The sequence below is a fragment of the Gorilla gorilla genome, chromosome 5, assembly GCF_029281585.2.
Source record: "Gorilla gorilla gorilla isolate KB3781 chromosome 5, NHGRI_mGorGor1-v2.1_pri, whole genome shotgun sequence".
NCBI lineage: Eukaryota > Metazoa > Chordata > Mammalia > Primates > Hominidae > Gorilla > Gorilla gorilla.
The window spans coordinates 161,088,425-161,109,868 of record NC_073229.2 but is presented as its reverse complement, the minus strand read 5'-3'; the positions used below and the strand labels follow the sequence as shown (position 1 = coordinate 161,109,868).

Here is a 21,444-nt window from a genome sequence, read left to right as displayed (position 1 = left end):
AGAGAAGTGGGAAGACAAAATTATAGAGTCATGGGTACAATATCTAAAAATGTGTGAATAAATTCTAAAAAAAAAAAAAAACAGTAAGCTCTTAGCTCACAGCATTCCATGTTCTTAAAAACATGGCACCAGTCCTTGACAGAATCTCATTTAGTCTATGTGTCAAGCACTGAGTAGATGCTCAATAAACAGCTACTAAATAAAAGAATAAATTAAATATATTCTAGTGTCCTGTTACTGAACCACAGATATATCTATATTATATATAGTACTATATTCAGATATACAATGTATTAGAAAGAGCAGTCTTTTTGGGGAAGTTATAAAATGATAAATGATCAATAGATACAGTTTATTTATCACAGCAGTGATTACATTTTACATCAAAAATGACAAATTAAAAATGAAATATATCACTATCTATATAAGTATAACCTACTGATCTCCCATATTTTAATCCATTTTATGACCCAGAGACTACATTTTAATAGATATTACAAGATATATCATAACGTTAATTATTTCTTAGAATTTTAAATATGGCTTATGTATCAGGCTTAAAGAGTCAGCTAAAGTCTTTATCAGCTCCCTCAAAACTGATTCCAGGGTAAATTGGAAAGATTTGAAATCTGAATAGCATATAAAAGCATAATGTCTATGTTTTCCATAGTTAATTTATTTGCTGTTAGGCAGTTCTTCAGCTAACATCCTCTGTTTCTGACCAAAGTAGTGTATCTCAAGCAGGAATAGTAAGACAAGCAGGGTCATAGATCTTTATTGTTTCATCCCAAGAACAGTCAGCCACCTAGAAAACAAAAATGAAGTAAGAAGAAACGTATTTAGACATACAAAAATTCAAAATTGACAGCAAAAACCCATCATTTAGAGTGTCGTAAATCATCCACTAGTAAACATATTTTTGAATAGGGAAAACATAGGGCTAAGTTTTTGATAAAAGGTCCATATTCCCTTTTTAGGATATACCTCAGGGTATTCCAACTGATTCCCATTGATTGAGTATATTCCAATTGGTATATTTCAATTGATTGAGGTTTCCTATAAGAATGTCCCCCACCTTCACTTCACCCAACAGCTACATAATTCCCTACTATCTGAGATAAATGTCGAAAAGATACGTTCCAGACTGTGAACAAGATGCTGTGCTCAATACTGTGGGACTGGAGAGGAAGATAAAGTAAAGCTCTTGCCTTCAAAAAATGGCTCATTCAAGACTGAGTGTGGAAGGTGCACTAACAGAGACTCTTAGGGGGACTATATGATTCCAGCTGGGATAGTGTCAGACAACTTCACAATGCCATGGCATTCCCACTGGACCTCTGTAGGAGGCAGACATAAAAGACAAGGACATTCACATCTACAGAGCCATAGGAAAACATGAAGAGAAGAAAGTCCAGGGTGTTCAGGAACTATGCATTAAAAACTTAGTGAATATAGCAATGTCTCCGGGTATAAAATTAATATATGAAAACCACTGTGTTTCTATATACTCGTTTTTTAATAGAAATGGATGAGGCAATTTTTAAAATTTATGTGGAAATGCCAGGACTTAGCCAAAAGAATCTTGAAATGAAACAAAGCTGCACTACTTAACACTAGCTGACTTCCAGACTCAGCACGAAACTACTGTAATCAAGACCGTGCAGGATTAGGATAAAGACAAGTAGATCAAAGGAAGAGAACAGAGTTCAGAAATAGGCCCCACACTTGGACAAATGGCTTTCAACAAAGGTACCAAAACAATTAAAGAGCAAAAGGAAAAAATAGTCTTTTCAATAAATGGTGGCAGAACAACTGAATATCCATAGGGAAAAAAGTGAATCCTGACCCCAACTTTGCACATAAAAATGAATTTGAGATGGACCACAGACCTAAATATAAAAGCAAACTGTATAACACTTTTAGAAAAAAAAAAGGAAAATATATTCTCAATACAGAGATAAGTAAAGATTTCTTAGGGATACAAAAAGTAATAATCAAAAATCTGGTAAGTTACACTCAATCAAAAATAAAACTTTTGCTCATCAAAAGACACTGTTAAGAAAATGAACAGGCAAGACACAGTTATATAAAATATTCATAAAATATACACCTGACAACTTGTGTCAAGAATACATAAAGAACCAATACAACTCAATAATAAAACGCAATCTAATGAAAAATGATGGGCAAAAGTAAGCACATAAAAAAGTGCTCAACATCATTAGGGATTAGGGAAATGCAAATAAAAATGACAATGAGATACCACCATATACTCACATTATGGCTAAAATTAAAGATTGACAACACCAAATGTCAGCAGGGATGTGGAACAGCTGTGATCACATACATTGCTGGTAGGGAAGGTATATGGTACCACCATTTTGGAAAACAATTTGGCCGTTTCTTACCAAGTTAAACACATACCTATCTTTTGACCCAGTAATTCCACTCCCAGATATTTGTCCAAGAAAAATGAAAACATATGTTTGCAAAACAATGTAGACACAAATGTTCATAGCAAGTTCATTCACGATAGCAAAAAATCGAAAACAAGGCTGGGCAAAGTGGTTCATACCTGTAATCCCAGCATTTTGGGAGGCTGAGGCAGATGGATCACCTCAGGTCAGGAGTTCGAGAACAGCCTGGGCAGCATGGTGAAACCCCACCTCTATCTAAAATACATAAAATGAGCCAGGTGTGGTGGTGTGCACCTGTAATCCCAGCTACTAGGGAGGCTGAGGTGAGAGAATCACTTCAACCTGGGAGGCAGAGGTTGCAGTGAGCCGAGATCATGCCACTGCACTCCAGCCTAGGCAACAGAGTGAGACTCTGTCTAAAAAAAAAAGGAAAACAACCAAAATACCCACTAACAAAAGAATCGATAACAAATTGTAGTAAATTCATACAACAGCATGTGCTCAGCAAAACAAAGGGAGGAATTGCTAACAGGCTCAGTACCACGGGTGAAGCTCACAGGTAAGAGGCCAGAAACAAGTGAGGACATACAGAAGAGTTCCTTATAGAATTCTAAGACAGGCAAAACTCATCTAAGGTAAACAAACAAACAAAAAGTCAGAACAGTGTTACTCTTCTCACCTGGAGGGAAGGGTGGGGATAGGGGAGACTGGAAAGGGGTAAAAAGGAAACTGGAGGCTTTCCCAGTTTCCAATAACTGGGATGATGTGAATTTCACAGACGTATCTATTTGTCAAAAATGTATATCTAAGATTTGTAAATTTCAATATATGTTAATTATACCTAAAAATAGTAAAAATAATGTTAGCGATAACTAAACAATGTGTGAGAGTACAGGAATAAATAAAATAAGAATGTTGATAGTTGTTCAAGCTAAGTAATGAAGTTCATTATCTGATTCTGTTACTTTGTATGTTTTCAAAATTTTCCACAATTTAAAAAAAAGAAGAAAAGAAACAAGGTAGGCAGTAAAATGAAAGATGAAGTAGCAAGAGAGTGCTTTTGACCAAAAGTATTTGCACTCCATTTCCCAGCCTTTCATGGTTATTACAAAGGCTGAAAATTACACAACAGAACCCTCGTTTTGACTAATGTAATTTCTTGGCTATCACTAATTTTGAATACAAGAACCATTCAAATTGGAGTAATATTAGCTCCTTATCATTCACTACCAATATTCTGTGATCAGAATCCAAGCTACAGAAAGCATTATAGACTTTTTAGTCAAACTTTTAAATTTAAAAACCACACTCTTCAAGATCTGGTTGTTCCCACTTCATTTCTCATTGCACCGGGCTCACACCTCAAATCCAAGCATGCTGCTTATGCCTCTTCGCTCTTGTTCCTTTACTGATCGCTTCCCTTTAATAACTCCTCTTCTCCCTCCCTTTCTGTCTGCTCCTCTGTCCCCTTTGCTTTGCTCTGCCAGAGATGTCTCTTTTTTAAAAAATCAGTTTAGGTATCATCTCCTCTATGAAGTCATTCATTGTACCCATAATACTTGATTGTACTTATTTTCCCAACTGAAGACAAAGAGTTGTCTTCAGCTCTTTGAGGGCATGGACCATGTCTTATTAGAACATAACTCAATGAATACTGGCTCAACAAATTAATTTTATAGATTACAATTTCAGAGGTTAACTCTGTCCTCATGTTCACACTAGAGTAGCAGAGCTACAGCCAGAACCTAAACCTGTTGAATGTATCCACTAAAACAGTGCCTCATAGAAAAGGCAAACTGAAAACCATTATTTGCCTAATCTTGCAGTTTTCAGTTTTTATACCATAGGACACAAAGATCATTATGTTAAATTACCCCTGTCTCATCTATGCCTATTTTTTTCAAGTGCTGGGCCTTCCCACATGTTAAGCATTCGCTACTGGAGAGAAGAGAATCAGAGAAATAAGACTTAGGTTTCTAGTGCAAGGTATCTATAAATTATGTTTCTGAAACCTTATTCAGCACTTTTCAATCCAGCTTCTTATCTATTCAGGACTTATAATAACTACCAAATGTCAAGGCCACTGATTCAGCAAATGTTCACAAATCTATACTTAATTGGATTAAGATAGATCTAAAACTGCAATGATATAGAATTATGAATAGATTAATTCAAATTGATGAAAATAGTATTCCTCTATTTGTTAATTAAACCCTATCTGGTTCTACAAATTTAAGCAAGCTAACAATAAAGAAAATAATAATAAGGTAAGAAAAAAGCACTTTACTAACTAACAAAGAGGCTCTAGATTCTCCAAGGTTGCTATGTAGGAACTTCCTGGTAAGGAAAAACTATTGTGCCATGTGGTCCCCAGGGGACCTCTTATTAATTATCACCGCCACTGCAATGGCTTCTGGTAGCACTGCTTCCCCTCTAATTCTAGAACTGAAAGTAAACATGGGGTTCTTTCTTGATGCCCCATGGTACCTATCTGTGGTCAGCCTAAGAGACATTTAAAAAAGACTATACTAAAAATAAGGGCTAACAAAAAGACACATATTAAAAAAAGACTCTGCTAAAAAAAAAAAAGTGTTAACAAACAGAAAAAATAAGTAAAGAAAATGGCATGAAAATAAATCATCTGCTTTATAGGATGAGATACACTTGTTCTTTAGCTTGTCAAACAAAGACGCATCTTTCCTGGCTCCCAGCCTGCTTCCTCATGACAAAAGCTTCCCCTCCCATCCCCAGGAATGCACACCTGGCCATGAAGACTCCTTCAAGGCCAGACTCAGGATAGAGAATGAGAAAGATGATGATAGGAATCTCCTTTTCCACCTACCCAAGATTCTCTTTCTCAGTTTCAGTCCCTTATATGAGAACCCCACTTATTTGCCCATTATCTTGCTATCAGAAAAGTTGTGAACGACTGAAACCAGAAACAAAGATGACTAAGTGTTCTTTCAGTGGAAAGCTGGCATTGTCTTAGGGACCATATGGGTTACCTGTTTCTCCAGAGCTCTATGTGTTTCACTTTCTGACTAGATTACTTTACAACTCTGTAAATTATAGAAAATCAATAGCAAGGCAAATGATTCCCATTCATGAAAGTTGCGAGGGAATTCTGTCCTGTAGAGATGCAACTGATGTCCCCCCTTACCCCCCGCAAGAGATGACTCCAAACCTTAAGTCTTATTGCCCTGTGGACAGTGTCCAGTTTTACACCTATTAGTAAATTCATTTAAGCACTCAATGATTGCCTGTGTCTGCTCTTTAAGCTAGCTGTCAAATCTTACATGAGTTACATAAATTAGTTAAATAAAATCTTTGACACATGTTCATACTATGACAGTCATGTCACCATTTTGAAAATTATCCTTTAACATGGCCACACACAGGGATTTAGTTTACTGTCTCAAGGCGGTAACCATTATTTCAATGAAACATAACTCTTGCTTTCTTATAGGACATACATAGTGAGTAACAGAAAAACCACTTCATTAACAGAACAAACATTATGAAATGGGGAAAAAGGGTAGACAACTATATTTAAAAAAGAGGCTGAGAATAGTTGCTAAAATTGGGCATGAAATTAAAGGCAAACAATAATATCAGATATACAGATATGATCAATTTACCAGCTCATCAGAGGATATAAAAGTTTTTCCTAGTACTTGACTATAAAAGAAATATATAATATGCCATTACAAAAATTATTCAGTGCCAAAAGAGTGGCTTTATAAAAAATACATCTTTCTTCACATGGCTGTAAAAAACCCAACATCTCAACCCTCCAGTAGGCCAAAGGCATACATTAAACTATAGTTTACTGGAGGCACTTCTAGAAGATGGTGGTTCTCAAGCTTTAGTGTCCATGAGAATCACCTGGAGGTCACACAGACTGGTCCCCATCTCCCTAGCCTGAGGCTTCAAAGTGGGGTCCTGGGATCAGTATCACTGGCTCCACTTTGGGCTGACACAGGCTGGGGTCTTGAAGCCAAGGTCCACAGATAGGTTTCAGAAAGTCCATACATACAACATTTTGTGTATATTTACATTCTGGTGGGAAGGGAGAGAGAATCCATAATTTTTTTCAGAGTCTCAACCCCTGAACCCACACATGAATCCAGAGTATTCTTCAGCTGGGCATTGTAATCGTCTGCCACCCTTTCCAACACTCAGCTAGGACTGAGGACCTCTGAGAAACAGTATAACATGCATCATTTTTTTAACTGGGTTTCTGTCATGTGAACTAAGATGGGGTACTTGTGCAGGAATTTTTTGTTGCTGATTAAAAGAAATTCAAAACTTGGCAGGATTGAAATATTCTTAAGGAAGAATTCTCTTCCTTTCCAGAGGAGAAAGAATAAGAATATGCCACTAATACAACGGAAAACACCTTGTGCCATATTTTTACATTTTTATTTAAAATTTAAGTTTCAAATCTGATAGGTTAATATGAGATAGGAGGAGACAGAATTAGTAGGAGGACTAAGAGGAAACATGATTGAACTATCTTTAAACAAAAACCCAAGTCCTCCCTGAAGCATTCCTAAATCAAAAGTTTATGTAGCTTTTCTACATACATAAGCCAGTATCCAGAATTTCTACTGAAAGGCATGAGAAAATTTTATTAATCATTTAAGCTATGGTTAATAACAATATTTTTATTTACTTTCCTTGAGATTTGTATCCTGCTGAGTTCTAAATGGGCTGATGTGGTTTACAGATTAAACCACAAAGCCAAATAAAGATTAATAAAAAAAAAAAGAAAAGCCAACTCCAAATAACAAAATCTGTTTTAAAGGGAATAAATGGAGCAAAAGATTTCAGGCATCAGAGCTGAGCACATCGTAATACTGGCAAAATAACTTAGGCTCTATGCTTTATAACAATGAACGAGGAAGCGAAAGCATGCTGGGTAATATAGTATCTGTTTTCTAGTAACATTCATGCATGTTTATAAAAACTAAACCTCAAGATAATTTTTTTTTTAGAGTCAGGGATTGTATCTTGATTAAATCTGTAAATCTATATTCCTTGTGTTCTACATACAGTAAATCTTTGATAGATGCTTGTTGACTAAATGAATCCATGTATGAGCCATAGTTTTCTGCAAGATTTTGTTGAGTAGACAGAGCCCCTCACATAATAAAAAGCATCCAATTAGGTGTGAGGTCAGAGATGTGGGTAAAAGCAACAAGTTTTATGGGATTTGAAGGATATATATTTTGTTTGTTTGTTTTTAATTTCAGGAATATTTAGAGAAGTTTCACAGGGAGCTTGCCTTTGTGTCCTAAGAACTGTTTGTCAAATATTCCTCAGCATTACAAAGCTATCTAAAAGATAATTTATGTATACACCTATTCATCCATTTATTCAGCAAAGACTTATTAAGACCCTCCTCTGTGTCAGAAGTATGTACAGGTTACGACAATAAACACAAGGGTCCTGGTCTCTGGCTCCACAGATCTTGATTGTAATGGAGAGACAGGTAAGCAAAGAGACACCTATACTGTAGAGTAATATGTAAAATGATAGAGGAATTATGGGGTCCCATAAAAGTAGGCAAGGGGCCATTATAATCGAACGTGAGGGAAGTGCCTGCTTTCAGGTGGAAGTAGTATCTAAGCTGAGGCTTAAAGGAGGAACCCGCTAGACAGCATTTGTTGCTGTTTTTCAGTCAGGGGCACAATGGAAAAAAGGAAAATGTTCTAGGCAGTGGGATACATCAGAGTAAGTGAAGAACTGAAAGTTTTAGTTTTAAGGCAATTTAAAAGTTATAATTGCATTATAACTCCTCTGACAAAACTCAATCTTTCGAGAGGCAGTTTTTTTCTGAATCCCAACTAGGGTTTTTTGAAGGCTGGGGCATCTCTTGTTTGACTCTCTTCCCTTACAGTATGAGTGTGCATGTGGACACTCAAGGGCAGGGGCCTCCAGGCTCTACTGCTTCCGCCCAAGGATATACAAGTGGAAAATGTATTCCTTTACTCACAAGCCCCTGCTGTGGTACATTTCATCCCTACGCCCTTCTGAATTTCCTTTAAGCTAAGACCAACATGCTAATCTTTTCATCAAAGTCAGAATTAAAATTACTGACATTACAGAAAAAAAAATGGTTTGTCAAAATGTTATATTTCTTAATGTAAAATTTGAAGAGAGAATCAATCTTATTATTTTAAAAGATGCCATCTACTAGGGTAGTAAAAAAAACTAAACTAATAGGGTAAGATGCTATATAAGTTCTATTTTTAATTATTTCATTTTCACTTTAATACAGCAAAATAGGTATTTCTGTTATAAGAATAAGCACACTAATCAGAAATACAAATTACTTGCTTTGAACTAATGTGTCAGTTTCTTCAAAACATATAATAAAGCTTGAAAAACTGAACAGAAATTTATGTCAATAAAGCCTATTAATTTCTAAACAGAGGTATGTATGGCATATACATTAAGACATCTTCATACATGTAATGCCAGAGAGCAATTCTATTAAACCAGTATTTCAGCATTTCCTATATGCAAAATACTGGACTAAATGCTACATAAATCCAAAGATAGTAGAGAAACATGCATTCACTAAGGAGACTATAATAAAAATTTACCAATAGTGGATCAAATCATATGTATTATAGAACATCTTCAATAATAATGGTCCCATAAATGTGGATTTTAGAGAAGGAAACATTAAAATGGAAATACAACACTTTAAATACGTGTAAAATTTAGAAAGTGAATTTATATCCCTTAATTGCATCAATTCCCTCCACTTTATTAAAATATTTACACATGCAACTGATAAGGTAACTTATCTCAAATGATTTAATGTGATTGTTAATAATCAGGAATTCCAACTGACTCATTAGGAGCTTTACTTTATTAAGAAGTTTTCCATTTACTATTTATCATTATACCCTTTTTTTCTCTATTTCATGGACAATTGCTTTTGCCCTTGGGAAACTTGTTCAATCTACTGTAATTATCTTTATGACACATGGCCTCTTTAGCAAAAATGAATAATAGAAACAGGCAGAAAGATACAGACAGAATGAAAAAAAAAATCACAGTTAACTCTACATTTTGAAAAAGCAGCCAAGACATTATACTGCAGTATATTAAATTTGGGACTCAAGGAAGAAACATGCTTTACTTACTCAGCCAGCTTACAATAGAAAGTGACTACAGGAGAGAATATGGTTTATTATGATAATCATTATGGAATTTATGCAAAAGCAAGGAAAGAGCTGACCAATAAACTAAAAAAATCCTTTTCATTAATTCATTGAATAGCTATTTAGCACATATGTATCAGGTGGTTGACATTAATCCACTGTGTATTTCCAGGCACTCAAGATATTTAGTTGACACAAAATATTTACTGAAGCAGAGAAGGAAAGAAGAGGAGGAGAGAAGGAAGAGAAGAACTTAATTCTGGAGTCAAAAAGGCAGAAATAATTTCCATAGGCAGAGGCGGAGGAGAGCAAGAGAAACAGGTAAAAACATGGATATGACAAATAACAAAATGTAATTGTTCTGCAATAGAGGATTACATAGGATGGTGAGAACTAAAATTAAAAAGGAAAACGGATTATATTGAATCCTGAAAGCAAGATTAAAAGTTCAGACTCTACACTGAAGGGAATGAATGGGCTTCCTCTTGAAGGTTTCTGAGCAAAGATGACAATGATAAAAACGACAATTTAACTGGATTGATTTGCAAATTAAAACTAGTATTTAATAGTATAGCAAGAGGTTAATGGTCAGAGTGGTTTAAAAGCATCACAGGAGTGATTGTCCAGGAATTCCAAAAAGAGAAAGATAGGTTAGGAGGCAAATATAGTAGCATCTGCATTGGATGACAAATGCCTTAAAAAAGGGACAGCAATAGGAAAAATGTATTCTGTTGCAGGCACATGATATGTCTGTCCATTTATTCCAGTCTTTTTTCAAAGGTCTCTTAGCAAAGTAACATAATCTTCTTAATCTAGAGTCCTGTATATTTTTAATTTTTTTCTTTGGGAATACTACACCCATACACACACACACACATGCACACACACACATACACAGTTGTTGCCTTGTAAAAGTAATTTTTCCCATTTTATTTTCTAACTGATAATTGTTATATCTATAGGTTATTCAATGTTATACATTTATTTTAACTGACTTTCTCATTGGACTCTTATTATTTTTAATAGGTTTAAAGTTGATATATTTTATACTTATTCAATTTGACAATCATATGAATTACAAATGACAATAAAATGTTCTACCTTTAAAATTTTATATTCTATTTTGTTTTCTCCTATTTCTAACTGGCCACACAATTTTTAGAACCATGTTCATTTACAGTGGTGATGGTGGCAGTTCTCACCTTGCTCCTACCTTTAACGTATTTCAGGTCAAGCACTAACAAAACCAGATTTGCATTATGGAAATCTCTCCCTGGAGGCAACATGGAGAATCAATGGGATGATGGAAAGAGCTTAGAGACCAGGTTTGAGATTGTTGCAGTAATCCACGGTAAAGGTATAAATAAGTGCTTATCTAAGGCAGTGGAGGTAGAAAGGCATTGTCTGGATTTCAGAGATATTGGTGAGAAATAACTCATAAACTCAATACCAAGTTGAATTTAGGAAGTGCGAAGAGACAGGAAAACTAGGATTACTTCCCAGATCTCTAGTATGGCCCCGAAATGCAATCAACTGACCAGGTTAGGAAGGAAAAGCATGACATCTACTCAGATCTCACAGTAAAGTCTGCTGGATACATAGGGCAAGTATCACTAGCATAGAATTATACAACAGCTTTAAGGGGAAGTTGCACCAAAGTAAGAGGGCTAAGATTGAACATTGGAGAACATCTGCTTTTGGGGGGATGGTGATGAAGATATTTAGCAAAGAGGTAAGGAAGAAGAAGTCAGCATGGTAGCATTGAAAAAATAGGACAGGAAGATTTTTTTCAAATATCAAAATTATATGGCTAAATAAAAAAGTCTGAAAAAAGGCTAATTCGGGTTTCAGGAGTTTACTGGTGATCTTTTTGGGCTTAACTTCAATTGAATGATGAAAGGAAGACAAGTTTAAAAGAGAGTGTAGATTCTGAGAAACTAAAAGCAAGAGGTCAATTTACTAATTCTAGATATTTAATAATAGAAGAGAAATAGAACTTACTGATAGTGTGACAGGACAGTGGGGTAAGCCCCATAGAGCTTTGAAAACAGAAGAACCGATTGAAGATCTAAAAACAGTGGATAAGTGAAGAAGCAAAGATGTGGATGAGGAAACCAGCAAGAAAATCAGAAACCCACTGGAAGAATGGGAAAAAAATAGAGATAAAATGCAAACATTTTGGGGTGACAGAGATGGAAAAAGATGCTCATTCCTGGGAACTCTCTTTTAACAGTAAGTAGAACATAAGGTCAAACATCCAGATACTGACACTGAAAAAGGTTGAGGAAAGATACAGTGGAGAATGGGCTAAAAAAATAAAAAAGACTTCAAAGGTAAAATCAGAAAGACTTCAAAGGTAAGTTGAGTAGGACCAAGAGCCCAAATGAAGTTTTTTAAAAACTAATCTGAAGTGTGCCTAGTCAGTATGTTTGGTGGGTTTTCAGAAGCAATGCTTCATAGTCAAGAGAAAGGAAATTGAATAGGAAAGTGAGTGATTCAGGAATGAAAGATCAGAGGCAGATGTCAACAGTGAAGGGATGCTATAATTGCAAGGGGTATGTATTAGTCCATTTTCACGCTGCTGATAAAGACATATCTGAGAATGGGAAGAAAAAGAGGTTTAATGGACTTACAGTTCCACATGGCTGGGGAGGCCTCACAATCATGGCAGAAGACAAGGAGGAGCATGTCACATCTTACATGGATGGCAGCAGTAAAAAAAAAAAAAGAGCTTGTGCAGGGAAACTCCCCCTTATAGAACCATCAGATCTCATGAGACTCATTCACTATCATGAGAACAGTGCAGGAAAGACCTGCCCCCATAATTCAATCACCTCCCACCGGGTTCCTCCCATGACACATGGGAATTGTGGGAGTTACAATTCAAGGTGAGATTTGGGTGGGGACACAGCCAAACTATATCAGGGTGTCTATGTAGTGCAGAGGGCAGCAGACACAGCCTAATACCATCCATCTAAGGAGCACACTGATATCCTACAGAGCTGGAACTGGGAAATGTTTTATGGCTTGGCGAAAACAACAAGGACTTGTTATATCATTGTAAGCTAAAAAATTACACAATTATGAAAGCATCAATGAGGAAACAGCAGAGACTAATGCCTGAGGACACCAACTGCTTCTGGCACTTGTTCTTTTTAACTCTAAAGCTAGTCTGTGACAGATGCAGAAAATATCACCTGACATAAAAGGTGAACAGGACACAAATATCCTAACTACCAATAATTGCCATCTTCTAAAATCCAATTTTCTAAACTCATTAAAGAATTCTTAAATACTTTTATCTACTGTCAACCATTAAACCTGGTATCAAAGATTATGGGAATAGAGGTTTGAACCAAAACAAGAGCTGAATTTTTAAATGATATCTAACCAGGCACAGTGGCTCACACCTGTAATCCCGGTACTTTGGGAGGCTGAGGTGGGAGGATCACTTGAGCCCAGGAGATCTAGACCCGCCTGGGCAACACAGTGAAACCGCATCTCTACAAAAAATTTAAAAAAAAAAAAAAGTGCACACCTGTAGTCCCAGCTACTCAGTAGGGTAGGGTGGGGGTGGAGGCTTGAGATGGGAGGATCGTTTGCACCCAGGAAGTTGAAGCTACAATGAGCCATGACGTACCACTGCATTCCAGCCTGTGTGACACAGTGACCCTGTCTCAAATAATAATAATTAAAAATAAAAATACATCTAAAGAACTAGTTTAAATCAGAACCAAATCTAATCATCTTTTACTGAAACAAAACAAAAATATACAAAACTACTTCTACTCTATTAATATTTTAAAGAAAACTCATTATATAGGAGCTACATGTTCCTAGCATGGACAGATTCAGATATTCATTCACTAAAGATTATCTTAGGTGGGGCATGGTAGCTCATGCCTATAATGCCAGCACTTTGGGAGGCCGAGGCAGGAGGACTGCTTGAGTTCAGGAGTTCTAGACCAACCTGGGCAACATAGCAAGATCCTGTCTCTATGAAAAAAAAAAAAAGAGAAAGAAAAGATTGTTTACCCAAACTTTGAAAAATACACACACAGACAGAGACGGGAAGGGTAGCTACCATTGGGAAGGAGGGGTTCAGATTTGGGAAGAGGCTTCTGGAATGCAAGCGATGTTCTGTATCTCAACGTGGATAGTGGTTATACAGGGGTAGTCACTTCTGGATAACTAATTGAGCTGTACACTTAAAAATATGTGCATTTTAAAATATAAATTTACATTTCAATTAAATGTAAGAAACATAATAATATGGTAAAACAGAGATTTTTAAAAGAAACATAATAATATGGTATAAGAGATTCTTTCTCAAGTGGGGAAACTATAGGTAATCTTTTTTCTTTCTTCTAAATGTAATCTCCAAAATTTTGTCATGAGGAAAACATTAAAGCTTATTAAACATACAGCGGTGACATCTGAAAGTGGTAGCGTTTACTTTAAAAGAGATTAAAATAATAAATAACTATGCCCCCAAAAGAATGTATAAAGATATGTAAACTTGTATCCAGCTTATAAATACTAAACTAAACATCACTGAGCATTTGGAAGAGCAGAATTGATACTGCAGAACACAAAGTCAGGAATTCTAAAGATAAACTAATATAGAAATTCCAGTTATATAAATAGGTGTATTATAGGTCTAGAATCACAAATCTACAAAAAGAAACAGAGTATCTAATTTAGAAATAATAAGGATAAGAAAGAAAAGATAAAATGTCAGAACTGTACAAATCATGATCAGAAAAAAAAAATTTTCAAAGAAAACGATGCCTTCAGCCTGGTTAACAAGAGAGGGCATAGAGCATTTCTCAGCAATTATCCTTAAAGAATGACCCCAGACATTTATTTGTCAAGTTTTAAACTTTTAAAGACAAGATCTTACATTCTCTTAAGAAGAAAGGTGGTGTAATATATGAATGCCCTTGACCTCATTTCTCAGATCTCTAAGAAAGGAGAAGCTAAAAAGAAAAAGAATTATACACAGAAGAACTCAGATAAATCTCTTTTAAGACTGAGAATATATAAAAACACAGAGCCTTAAAGTAACATCAGCAAGGTCCTACAGCTGCTAAGATCACAAAAGACAATAGGTATATGAAAGCAGATGGAAAGACACTAAGAGGTGAGAGAAAGATACTTTCTAAGGGAATAAAAAATGATCAAAGAGTAAAATTAAATTAATTTACAATCTGTAAATCTGACACATTATGAGACTAAAGGATAAATATAGTATGTTACAAATAACTTGGCTGGGCACAGTGGCTCACACCTGTAATCTCAGCACTTTGGGAGGCTGAGGTGGGCGGATCACCTGAGGTCGGGAGTTTGCGACCAGCCTGGCCAACATAGAGAAACCCCATCTCTACTAAAAATACAAAATTAGCTGGGCGTGGTGGCACATGCCTGTAATCCCAGCTACTCAGGAGGCTGAGGCAGGAGAATTGCTTGAACCCAGAAGACGGAGGCTGCAGTGAGCCGAGATCACGCCATTGCACTCCAGCCTGGGCAACAAGAGCAACATTCCGTCTCAAAACAAACAAACAAAAATAAAACTTAAACCTCCTACTATACCAACACAGGTTAGTGTGGCAGATTTTAAGTGACTATGAATTCTTCACAGGTCCTCCCATCAAACGGTAGAGTCTATTTCCCACTCTTTGAATCTGGGCTGGCCTTGCAACTTGCTTTGCAACAGAAGGAATGCTGTGTGGCTTCCAAGTCCAGTTCTCAAGATGACTTGCAGCTTTTGCTCTTGCCCTCTTGGAAACACACAACTGTTAAGTGCAGAGACCTGGACACACCTAGAGACAAACGGCCTGGAAGACAACCAGCACTACCCACCAGACACATTGAACGAGGCCTAATAGGACCACCCAGCCCTAGTTAAGCCACCAGATGGCTGGAACCACATGGGTGGCCACAGGAAAGACCAAAAGAAGAACTGCTAGGGTGAGTCTGGTCCAAATTGCTGACTCACAGAATTGTGGGCAAATAAAATTGTTGTTTTAGGCCACTAAGTCCTGGGAGTTGTTCGTTACACAGTAATAGATAACTGACAAAAGTGAGAGGAAAAATATGGAGATACATGTAGAACTTGATTCATATCTCCCCTAGAAAAGAGTTTGATGTGACTTGTAAAAATACAAATTATCTCTCTCCTATAGCCGCCCAAGATGCCGAAAGAAGACCAAGGGCAAGACGGTGGCCCCAGCCCCTGCTGTCTTGAAGCAACAGGCCAAGAAAGTGGTGAATCCCCTGTTGAGTAAAGGCCTAAGAATTCTGGCACTGGACAGGACATCCAGCCCAAAAGGGACCTCACCCACTTTGTGAAATGGCCCCGCTATGTCAGGCTGCAGCAGCAAAGAGTTACCCTCTACAAGAGCCTAAAAGTGCCTCCTGTGATGAACCAGTTCACCCAGGCCCTGGGACCACCAAACAGCTACTCAACTACATAAGCTGGCCCATAATACAGACCAGAGACAAAGAAAGAGAAGAGGCAGAGACTTGACCCAGGCTGAGAAGAAAGCTGTTAGCAAAGGGGATGTCCCCACTAAGAGACCACCTGTCCTTCAAGCTGGGGTTAACACCGTCACCACCTTGGTGGAGAAGAAGAAGGCTCAGCTGGCGGTGACTGCACATGACGTGGATCCCATCAAGCTGGTTGTCTTCCTGCCTGCCCTGTCTCATGAAATGGGGGTCCCTGACTGCGCTGTCAAGGGAAAGGCAAGACTGGTTCACAGGATGACCCACACCACCATCACCTTCACACAGATTAACTCGGAAGACAAAAGGGCTTTGGCTAAGATGGTGGAAGCTATCAGGACCAATTATAATGACAGACATGATGAGATCTGCTGTCACTGGGGGGGCAATGTCCTTGGTCCCAAGTCTGTGGCTCACACTGCCAAGCTGGAAAAGGCAAAGGCTAAAGAACCTGCCACTAAACTGGATTAAATGTACACGGTTGAGTTTTCTGTACATAAAAATAATTAAAATAATACAAATTATCCTTTGAAAAATATATAAATTAATAATATACACAACTCAAATGTTTGTGTTTAAAATACTGGTTGAGATCACCATCTTAATTTGAATAAAATCTACTACTTAGGGATGTATGTCCTCTGATTAAGTCCTCTCATCACAAAGTTGCTTTTAATAAGGTAGGCCTACTATGTATGGAGGATTTAGAAAACATCTGGTATTCTTCAGACCTGGGCGAGGAAGCGCCACAGCTGAGGAAATGGAGGCGCTGCAGCTGCTGCCACAGGTTCTAGTCTGGGCTCACAGAGGACAGGTAATAGAAATACATAAGGATGAGGATTTAATGAATATTTACTTAGGATCCTTTGTTTGGGGTGCCATGTTTCAGTATGTACATTGCAACTTTCTAAGACTAAAACAGAAAACAGGTACAATTATTTTATTAAAATCCATCTATAGTAAATGTATCAGAAAAGGAACTAGTTCATTTGAAACACATTATATTTATGCTGAAAAAATGCCATTTCACTCATCACTATTTCAGTTTTTTCTCTTCTTATATCCTATTAAGTCATTTTAAATGATTATTTCTAATGTTAATGGGAACATTCTAATACCAAATGAGAATCGTTTAAACTCAGAATCTTTAATTCCTAAAATGAAAAACTCATAGGCTGAGAGCTCATGCCTGTAATCCCAGCACTTTGGGAGGCCGAGGAGGGTGGATCACTTGAGGTCAGGAGTTCGAGACCAGCCTGGCTAACATGGTGAAACCCCATCTCTACTAAAAATATAAAGATTAGGCCAGGCACGGTGGTTCATGTCTGTAATCCCAGCACTTTGGGAGGCCAAAGCAGGTGGATCACTTGAGGTTAGCAGTTTGAGACCAGCCTAGTCAACATGGTGAAACCCCATCTCTACTAAAAATACAAAAAGTAAGCCAGGCATGGTGGCATGTGCCTGTAATCCCAGCTACTCAGGAGGCTGAGGCAGGAGAATCACTTGAATCCGGGTGGCGAAGGTTGCAGTGAGCCGAGATTGCGCCACTGCACTCCAGCCTGGGCAACAGAGCAAAAACTCTGTCAAAAAAAAAAAAAAAAAAATTAATTGGGTGTGGTGTTGCATGCCTGTAATCCCGGATACTTGGGAGGCTGAGGTGGGAGAATTGTGTGAACCTGGGAGGTGGAGGTTGCAGTGAGCCAAGATTGCACCACTGCACTCCAGCCTGGGTGACAGTGTGAAACTCTGTCTCAAAAAAAAAAAAAAGAAAAGAAAAAAAAAACACTTACATATTTATTTAAATTTCAGAACACATTAATGTGAAGTGGGATTTTCTTTTTGCTTAACTTATGAGAGTTATCATAAAAGCACAATTTCACAGTCATGCCCTACAATTTCCACATATTATTTTGTGTTTCATTGATATGCTGGTTCTTTCACACACTCTGTATTTAAAGGGCCTTATCACTCAACATATTGTAGTGTTTCTGATTGACTTTACAATTTCTAAAATGAAAACGCTTTTTTTAAAAAAAAACCTGAGGGATATTTAAAGTCCAAAGTGTCTACTCTCAAGTCCTCAAGAGAACAAAAAGGGAGACATATATTGTTTATTAACTTAAATAGCAGACATTCTCCTTTACTTGTTCTCCATTAGAAGCCTCCCATTCGACACGTGGTGTGAAGACAAGGGCGACAGTCCTGAAAGGGTAGTGACCTGCCTGCCCATGGTCTTAACTGCCTAATGGGACAGCTGAGTCAGGACCACATGCTCCTGACTCCTGCCAACCCGTGGCAACAATCCTGCCGTATTCCATCTTTCTCTTGTCACTTTCCTGTTGGGAGAGGCCTAGAGAAAGCCTTTAAAATGTTAGGATAATACCTCCTAGGAAGGTTCCTTTTTCTCTCAGGGAAATCAGTCTTTCAAGAGGAGAAAGGTATGTCAACTTTCTTGATACCTCTTATTCTCTAGTAGTTTAATGCTCAAACGCTCCAGCTTATATAGCTAAAATGGCAACAATTTTATTCATAAAAGCAATGCATGCCACACAGAGTTGGCTGTGAACTTGGGCAGAAGAGAATATCATGAGATTGTATCCGTTACCTGAGTGGGGCTCTGAAGACTGAAGTCTAAACCACAAGTAAACTCTGTATGATGCTCCACTGTTTCAAGAAGAGAGTCAGGCTTTGAAAAGTTCCAGAATCTGTGAAGATAAATAAAAGGGAATAATTTAAATGCTAAAACTACCAAAAAACTTATATTAAGAAAAAATAGATATTTGACATAGCAAAGATTTTATCCAAACAGGCTCAACCAATTCATAAATACAGAACCCCACTATTAAGCCCTACATAAAAAATCCAATAAGAAAAAAAAGTACTCCATCCTATTATATATAAAAAAAAAACCCTACATCAATCTATCCTATAAAAGATTATTCTACTCCCATTAGTATACCTTTTAGGACAGAAGCTTAACAAGCTTTAATTTAAAAAATGTTTTTATATTGCACAAGGACATTGAGATGATAGTCAGTATGCTTTTGTAGCAATTTCTAAAAGCATTCACGGCTATAAAATAAGGATATTGAATTAAATGAACTCTAACATTTTGTGATTTTAAATATGACTTCATTTCTCAACAACTGACATGAAAGATCTTAGGCTTAATTTAAATTTCAACAGCAATTAGAATTCTTTGAAAAAAATCTGTTCTCTTATGAAAATCTCTGTAATTCTGAAACTATCTTTTTTCTTTTTTGAGGCACAGCCTTTCTTACAGATTCCACATCAATATAATTCCTAGAATCAAGAAAAACAGAAATGTATTTTCCTTAGCCAATATTATGTATTCTACTTAACCTCCATAGACTGAAAGTGGTAATATTTACCATAATCAAGCTCTCATTTGTACTGTGCAGACAAGAATTTGGCCCTGTTTTCAATACATAACATGGTACTTTATTTCTAATGCTTTATTTGCTCATCATCTTTTTTGATTCTAAACATACTATAAAAATGGCACATTCAGGATCACAGAGTCATATCCTAATTCAGCTTCTCTAATCATCTACAACATGGCACACTGAAGGTTTAACAGATCCCTTTGAAAGAGAGTAAATACACAGAACCAAGAGCCACAGTTTGTTTAACCTGGTGGTATTATTTCCCTAATAAATACAGAGTTGGCCCTATTAAGTTTTGAAAAGGGTTGTCGCTATGGATAATCCACTGTGTGGGTAGCAAAGAAACAATGAGTAAATAGCTCATTTATCAGATTACCAAAATCTACAAAATATTTGGGAAGAGTGATTTTATTTTTGAAAATTTGCCTGTTCAACCAAATGAGGGAACAAGCTGTATGCATTCTCAGAAATCCTAACAGTGGTCTCCACTGTCTTTGCATATTTGTTTCTTTGAATTCTAGAGACAGTGAATTATATCAAAATCTAATTTTCTGGGTCCCGATAATGTTGAGAGAAGCAAAAGTAAACATATAATTTTGTAATTTCATTTCTAAAACATTGTTATTCACTGATTTGCATTATCTGAAATAATAATCAAATGATTCTGCATGTGGCTACTATGTTCCAAAAAATACTCAAAATGATTTTAAAATAAGCATTTAATATGGCAAAAAATGAGTTAAAGGAAAATTAAGGGTAGGAAAGTAAGATGGCATCTGCAATGAGACTGGTACATTCCATGAAGTTCTATGTCCTTGACAGGGAAGGACCTCAAGATGCTAAGCTTTCTAGCAGCCAAAGGAAAAAAGGAGACAATCAAGACCCAAATGCATGGTGTCTACAACCAAACTGCTCCTGGAAAGCTCAGAAGGAAATTCTCCCTTGGGAGTTCAGTGACAAGAAACCCAATGTTTATGTAATAAGAACATCCTCAACATCTGTGAGGAAACATACAGATGCTTTGCCAGCTGCTGCTTATAAGTGAATGGCATCACCCTAAAGGGCAGTTTAAAAGAATGGGTCTAAGGGAAAGTCAATTTGATGTAAGCCGGGTATTTAGCTCTCTGACTTCATTTGAAATTTAGATTTTATTTCAGCAGAATGGATAGGCTAAATATTCTTTATGTAAACCATAAAAATTGGTTTCTTTTAGAACGTAAGGATAATACAAAACAATGAGAATTTATTTATACTCTCCTGATAAATTCCTGGAATGCAGTTTCTGTTGTTTTGAGCCAGCTTAGGACAAAGCTGCATTGAGATAAGATAAGGTGGGCCTTATGACAATTAAGATGCCTCACAAAGACACATGTGTGCAGCTAGCCAACTTCAGCCTGAAAGTGTGATGAGGGAAGTCACACATTCAGGAGAACTGTGATTCTATTCAAAAAGTCCACCTGAATTTGCTCTAATATACAGCTAATGGGTAGTCGAAGCCTCACAGAGTTCTACACCACAGAATCACAGACATAATTTTAACCTGGGAAAAACTATCCAGTATTTATCTGCATCTTGCAAAGAGTTCATCAAAGAAAATACATGCTGAAACTCTTTGGTGAAGGGAGGGTTAGTCTACTGAATGGCATAAAGACACTTCATTATACCATTTCACAGCTCTGGTAGAAATTATGTAACATACCAAGTGTATACATTATGGTGCATAAACTAAGAGAGGTTCATTTCCAACAGAATGGCTGACCTGGTTTCTAGACCAACATTTTAAAAACAACTAAAAACCCTGGATGAAACATAAAAACAAATAACCACCTTAAAACTTCATTAAAGCATTAGTGAGGAACACTATAGTAAAAACCAACACAAGACTGAAACCCAGAGCAGTAAATGGAAAAATGAAGCCAGCTTTTGCCTTGAGAGGAT

General features: G+C 36.8%; 1 protein-coding gene across 2 annotated transcripts in view; it reads right to left on the bottom strand.

Moving 5' to 3' along the window:
- Positions 1–331: 331 nt before the first annotated feature.
- The window catches only part of PEX7 (peroxisomal biogenesis factor 7), a 93,853-nt gene continuing 72,740 nt past the window's right edge, over positions 332–21,444 (bottom strand). For both annotated transcript variants that reach the window (XM_019028688.3, XM_055391198.2), the window contains exons 9-10: positions 18,705–18,804; positions 332–805 (exon numbers count right to left, since the gene is read on the bottom strand). In XM_019028688.3, coding sequence (XP_018884233.1) covers positions 737–805; positions 18,705–18,804 — 169 coding nt within the window. In that variant the 3' untranslated portion in view covers positions 332–736. The remainder of the gene's footprint in view (positions 806–18,704; positions 18,805–21,444) is intronic.